This window comes from Oreochromis aureus, linkage group 3 (assembly GCF_013358895.1).
Source record: "Oreochromis aureus strain Israel breed Guangdong linkage group 3, ZZ_aureus, whole genome shotgun sequence".
Lineage (NCBI taxonomy): Eukaryota > Metazoa > Chordata > Actinopteri > Cichliformes > Cichlidae > Oreochromis > Oreochromis aureus.
The window spans coordinates 91,398,118-91,404,195 of record NC_052944.1 but is presented as its reverse complement, the minus strand read 5'-3'; the positions used below and the strand labels follow the sequence as shown (position 1 = coordinate 91,404,195).

Sequence of the window (6,078 nt, the reverse complement as noted above, 5' to 3'; positions counted from 1 at the left end):
TCTCCATGTTGCTGTTGTTCCTGCATTTTCACAATAATGTTTGTCCAGGTGACAGTGTTTCAGTAGTGTGATGATGTGATGAACAAACTGTCAACAGGCCGAAAAGAAGAGAACATGAGATTGATTTTGTCCTCAGACGTTGAATTAAAGCACACAGGAAGTGATTGTGAATGCAGATTTATGTAGATGATTCAGACTGGAAATGTGATTTCTCTTTAAGGCTCTAGAAACAGCGCTTTGCTCCTTTAAATCTCTTCCCCTCCGTTACTTTTCCTGACAGCGAGCGCTCTGAATCCACACACACACTTTCAGTTCTTCTGCTGTAAATGAAGGAAAAACGAGCTGATGAAACGAGCTCCGTCATTACAAACTTCCTTCTGACGTTTCCATGTGAATCAGTTGCAGGCGTTCCTCCAGCTGGACGACACGCTCCGCTTTGATACTAAATAAAGCTCCGATATTTTTCTCTACACGCCTTCACAATAGTTTATCTCATTACAGCAGTTTGATGTTTCCCTTTGAATCCCCCTGAAGATACTGACAGTGAAGCACGTACATAATACTTCAGCCTTTCAACTCTGAGCTTATTTAGTTCTATTAATACACTGAAATCTCATTTGTGTCATGAAGAAAGTCTTTAATCAAACAGAATTCAAATATCAGAAACATTTCATATATGGAGTTAAACATGAATCATTGTTTCAACAATATATTTATTGTTGTCATAAACAGACAAGAAGACAACAACAAACTGCTCCTCCCATTCAACACATGTCAGTCCATATCCCAGCAAACTAAATCATCTCCATTTACACACATCAAATAGAAACATGAATCACTTGTAATGATTAGAAACTTGATAGAATTTCAAATCTAGTTTGGGGAGTCATTCAGTGAGAAACAGTGAAATGATTTTCCATGTGAAAAGGTGGACAGCAGAAACAGAAAGAAACAGTGAGAACTAAAAGAGAAACAAAGAGCTTTGGAACAACGAGGCAGCAGGAGGACAGACAGCTGCAGTTTAACAGCTTCAATTCACTGACAGGAAACAACATTAGAAACATCATCATCCTCAACTCATCTGCTCCACTGACACTGACACCTTCAACGGCAACACCTTCACTTCATCAACAGTGTTAATGTATGGAAACATCCTGTGAGTGAAAGTGTGTGTGAAGGTGTGTATGTGTGTGTTAGTATCAGGATCAGAGAACGACAGCTTTCCTCTGTTCCAGTCCAGATTCACTCTGATCCTCTGGAACTTCTTCTGGAATGAGAGAACATTGAATCCAGTTGATGGTGAACGTGCTGAGTATTCACCTTCATAGAAACCTATTCTCCATAATCCAGACCGTATGTTTCCCTTCCTCACAAACTCTGCTAACACACCCAGTTCCCAGCATGTACTGTCTCCAACCTCAACATCCCAGCTGTGAGTCCCTGAGTAAAAGCCCTCAGAGCCCAGGACAGAGAAGTACAAATCAAACCTCTCTAGATTAGCAGGAACCCGCTCCCTCACTCCTCCTCGTCTCACACTGGTCAGATCTTCAGACAGGATGAGTTCTGGATGAGCAGTGTTTGGGTCCAGAATGAGAGGAGTGTAGGAGACCATGTCCTTCATGTTGTTCCAGATGTTGAAGGTCAGGTTGCCCAGGTGTTTGGCCTGGTCTATCAGAGCTCCTGAGGGCAGCTGTGGATCATCCAGCAGGGGGCAGCGCTGGACTCTTTCCACTGCAGCCTTGTAGTTGTGCAGGAATGAGACGTCTTCAGCTCTCAGCTCCTCCTCTGTGGCTCTGACTGTGTCTGCAAGAGCTGCTATCTCTCTGCTCAGAGCCTCCATCTTCTCCTTCATCATCCCACTCTTCTGCTCCTCTTCCTCCCTCAGTGCAGCCAGCCTGGCCTCCTCTTCCTCTGCTAGAAACTGGTGAAGCTTCTTAAACTGCTCCTTAATCTGCCTCTCTTTGTGTCGGGCCTGGACCTTAATGTGTTCTGCTGTTTGATCAAACTTCACTTGAACTTCTTCAGAAACCTTTAACTTCTTCTTTAAGGGCTCCAGAGTTTCCTGAAGTTCCTTCTTGTGTTGTTGTGCAGCTTCATCGATGGGTCTGAATCTGTGATTGGTGTGTTTTTCTGAGTCTCTGCAGACGACACACACTGGCTGCTGATGGTCCAGACAGAAGAGTTTGAGTTCCTCAGAGTGCAGACTGCAGAGAGCCTCTGAATCTCTCTGATCTCTTTCCTGTAAAAACGACTCACACAAGTTCTTTAAAGCCAGGTTTGAAGGTAGTTCTTCCTTTGAAGATCTTCTCTTACAAACTGGACACTCGTGTGTCCGTTTTTTTCTCCACCATCTCTTCAGACAGTCTTTACAGAAGCTGTGGCTACATGACAGAAGAACAGGATCTCTGAAGACCTCCTGACAGACCGGACAGCAGAGATCCTCCTCTGATCTGGAAGCCATTGAGTCTGTGAGTGAAGCTGAAAACAGCAGACAGCAAGTACAGTCAGTCCTGGCTCCCCTCCCTCCTCTACTACCTTCACTGAAACTTCCTTTGAGTCGTGTTTTTGCTCAAACTCACATTCAGTGTGTGGAGCGTCAGCAGCTTGAAGCAGCAGTGTTGGAGTTTTCCACTTTTCTCTCCTGTAGCTGGACTCACTCAGAGGAAGCTGTTAGTTTGGGATAGAGATGAGTTTGATTCTGAGCAGTGTTGGGTAAGTTACTTTAAATTAGTATCTTAGTTACATTACTAGTTACTTCTCTAAAAAAGTAACTCAGTTACTTCAAGTTACTCGTTACTTTCAAAGTAACTAGTTACTAGGGAAAGTAACTTTGGTTTTACTCAGAATTCTCTTGTTAATGTGTTGCTTCCGTAACTGGATACCCAGCAAGATTGCTAGTCTTCTAGCTTGCTTACTTGCCACAAGTGCACTGTGCCACCTACCAATAGAAAGGAAAAAATAATGTGCACATTTCCACGAGAGAAATCCCACGCCTGGACCGTCGTTGACCGCCGCCATGATTCTAGCCTGCTTTTACGTCCAACACAAAAACTGCAGTCGTGGTGCTTTTGATTGTACTCAGAACTTGGAAATTCTGCCTTCTGAATAGGAAGATGTAGGTAACACCAGACTGCAGATGAGCTGCATACAGAGCTGGACTGGGACAAAAAATCGTCCCAGGCATTTTGACTAGAGACCGCCCACCATTATAGGAAAAATCATAAAGCCTTTGAATGAAAATAAACACTGTTGTGACAGTGATGTACACTGTTCTGATGGTATATATGTATCAATCTATCAATTGTTTGTTGTAAGACTCAGATAATTATTTTTTTTAAAGCGAGACATTTTAAATGAGAATAATAAAGAAAAGTATTTCCTTGTCCCCCCTTTCCCTGTTAATGCCCTACCTGCCCCCCTGGCAACACTTTGCTAGACCCGCCCCTGCACAGTTACCAGCTGTCAGCTATGTAGAAAAGGATCCTGGTGTTATTTGTTTCTCAGAAACAGTTCATAACTTCCCTTCAACTCATTCATGTCACCTAAAAGGTAAACCTGTTTCTACATCACCTGTTCAGCTCTGATGATTCAGTAAGGACATCTCCTGGTTTCATCTGCATGTTTCCTCTCACCAGATAACCAAACCGATATCATGACCAGCAGCTTTACAGCTGTGGCTCCAGCAAACATCAGCTGATACTAGAAATTAATATTAAATAAATTCTAACAACAGCTGATCAAGCTTAAACGTGCTGCTGTTGTTTAACGCGACATCCGCTGGTTTCCTGTTTCTGGCGCAAAGTGGGCGATAAATAAACAAGAGAGAAAAGCCGATCAGCTGATCATTGATCAGTTTCGTGATTGAAGTAGAAACGGAGAGAATGAGAGAAGAAGAGGCAGCTGTGCAGCTTCAGCTTCGTGTCTTTTTCATTGTAGCTGAAGTCCGGGACAAACTGTGTTCCTTTTCACTTCAGTATACTAAAAGCGTAATATTTTCTCTGAAAACCAGACGATTCTGTTTTTAGGGGACGGTTGGCAACTCTAATAATTAACCGTATGAACAAAATAAAGTTCAACATCAGTAACATAGCACCCACCCAGCTGTATAGAAACTCCGTCATGCTAGCTAGCACGCAGTACGAAAATGTCAGCATACCGAAAATAAACTCCACCTAAACTTGGTTTATATCTGACCCAGATAGACTGCAGGTCATAACTTCTTACCTGAAGTTCAGTTCACCTGACACGCGGACCGGCGGCCGCCTCGGGTCTCTCCTCTTGCCTCCCTTTTCCTTTATCCACCTGCTGGCTTCCACCACTTGTTAATTTTACTGAATCTGTGGAAGCTCCGCGATATCCACCACACGAAGTAACGAGTAACGAGCCTATCTAAATCCTAGTAACGAGTAACGCGTTCCTGGTTTTGGCATAATAACTAGTTACCGTGCTCGTTACCACAATAATAACGTAGTTACTGTAACGCGTTACTTAATAACGCGTTAGTCCCAACACTGATTCTGAGTTATAACAACCAAGGTTCCTGTAACTCAAGGTGTTTTTCAGTCCAAAGTTCAGATATCACCCTGCCAGAAGCTGTAAAAGTTAATGATAAACAGGTCCTTCTCTGATCTGGAAGCCATTGATTCTGTGAGTGAAGCTGAAAACAGCAGACAGGAACTACCGTCAGTCCTGGCTCCCCTCCCTCCTCTACGACCTTCACTGAAACTTCCTTTGAGTCGTGTTTTTGCTCAAACTCACATTCAGTGTGTGGAGCGTCAGCAGCTTGAAGCAGCAGTGTTGGAGTTTTCCACTTTTCTCTCCTGTAGCTGGACTCACTCAGAGGAAGCTGCTAGTTTAGTCTAAAGACAAGTGTGAGCCTCCATTAGAAGAATCAGTGGTGTTATTTCTTGTAACTAAGGGTGTGTTTCATTCCAAAGTTCAGACATCAACTGGCTAGGAGTTGTAAAAGTTAATGATAAACAGTTTTTATCTCATTTCACTTGCAAAAGTCAGTCGATGAAAGCAGCAATGCAGTTGTTTGAGAACTCTCACGATCAAACTTTTCCACAACATGGAAAAATGTGGATCATCTTTGCACGAAATCAACCCCAAAGCAGCAGAGACAGTGGATGTATGTCTGTGCAGGTTGTCAGTCATCCAGATTGTAGTAATCTAAGGAGCTTGGAAAGAAAAGTGACTGGACTTCTTTAAGTTTCTTGAAGATGTTTCACCTCTAAACTCTTAATGAGATCTCATGATGCATTAACGCCCACTCACATCTTGTGCCAGTTGATCTCAATAACTCAAAAGACAGAGTGAGACAGAGTCTCACAATGGTTTCACTGGAAACGTCTAGTGATTATGACCCACACTTTTTCACACCTCGGCTCATGTGATGAGGCACATGATCAACATGGGTCAACGAACCCTCTTAAGGGACAACTCCCACAAGGGCTTAATATCTGCGACTCTCCACCATTTGATCTTATAACTGAAGAAGCCTCTCCAAAGTAGGGCTGAAATGTCTTAAAGATCTTAAAGAAGTCTAGTTGCTTTTCCCTCCAAGTGCCAAACACAATGCACCTACAAACTCTTTCCACTGGCTGCAGCAATGCACAGAGACCTGCCACCTTCAGAAGTTTTCTGATGACTCTGCGGTAGTTGGATGCATCAGTGATTGTGATGAGACAGATTACCGGGCTGTGGTCGACTCCTTTGTCATGTGGTGTGAGCAGAATTATCTGCAGCTCAACCTGGTAAAGACCAATGAAGTGATTGTGGACTTTAGGAAGACCTTGACCCCTGTTTCAATCCAGGGGGTCAATGTGGACATTGTGGAGAACTATAAGTACCTTGGAGTACACACTTACAATAAACTGGACTGTGTTAAAACCACTACTGCACTTTTCAGGAAGGGCCAGAAGCAGCTGAGGTCCTACTGGTGGTGGTCAGAGGGCCCGGTGGCGCCAGTGTCCAGCAGCCTTGCCTCTGTCAGTGCGCCCCAGGGCAGCTGTGGCTACAATGTAGCTTGCCATCACCAGTGTGTGAATGTGTGTATGAATGGGTGAATGACTGAAT

The 6,078-nt window shown here is 43.6% G+C and overlaps 1 protein-coding gene across 2 annotated transcripts; it reads right to left on the bottom strand.

Moving 5' to 3' along the window:
* Positions 1 to 1,015: 1,015 nt before the first annotated feature.
* On the bottom strand, positions 1,016 to 4,850 carry LOC120438960 (nuclear factor 7, brain-like). Of its 2 annotated transcripts, none has more exons than XM_039609572.1 (2): positions 4,759 to 4,850; positions 1,016 to 2,478 (listed from the first exon to the last, which is right to left on the bottom strand). In XM_039609572.1, exon 2 carries the CDS (start codon positions 2,459 to 2,461, stop codon positions 1,073 to 1,075), a length of 1,389 nt encoding a protein of 462 aa, XP_039465506.1. In that variant the 5' UTR covers positions 2,462 to 2,478; positions 4,759 to 4,850; the 3' UTR covers positions 1,016 to 1,072. The 2 variants fall into 2 exon arrangements, with proteins under 2 accessions (XP_039465506.1, XP_039465507.1); XM_039609573.1 differs by lacking the exon at positions 4,759 to 4,850 and adding an exon at positions 2,580 to 2,664.
* Between the last annotated feature and the right edge of the window lie 1,228 nt (positions 4,851 to 6,078).

Bases quoted from the DNA above. Each gene is read 5' to 3' on its own strand.
- LOC120438960 (XM_039609572.1), bottom strand. From the start codon at position 2,461: ATGGCTTCCAGATCAGAGGAGGATCTCTGCTGTCCGGTCTGTCAGGAG.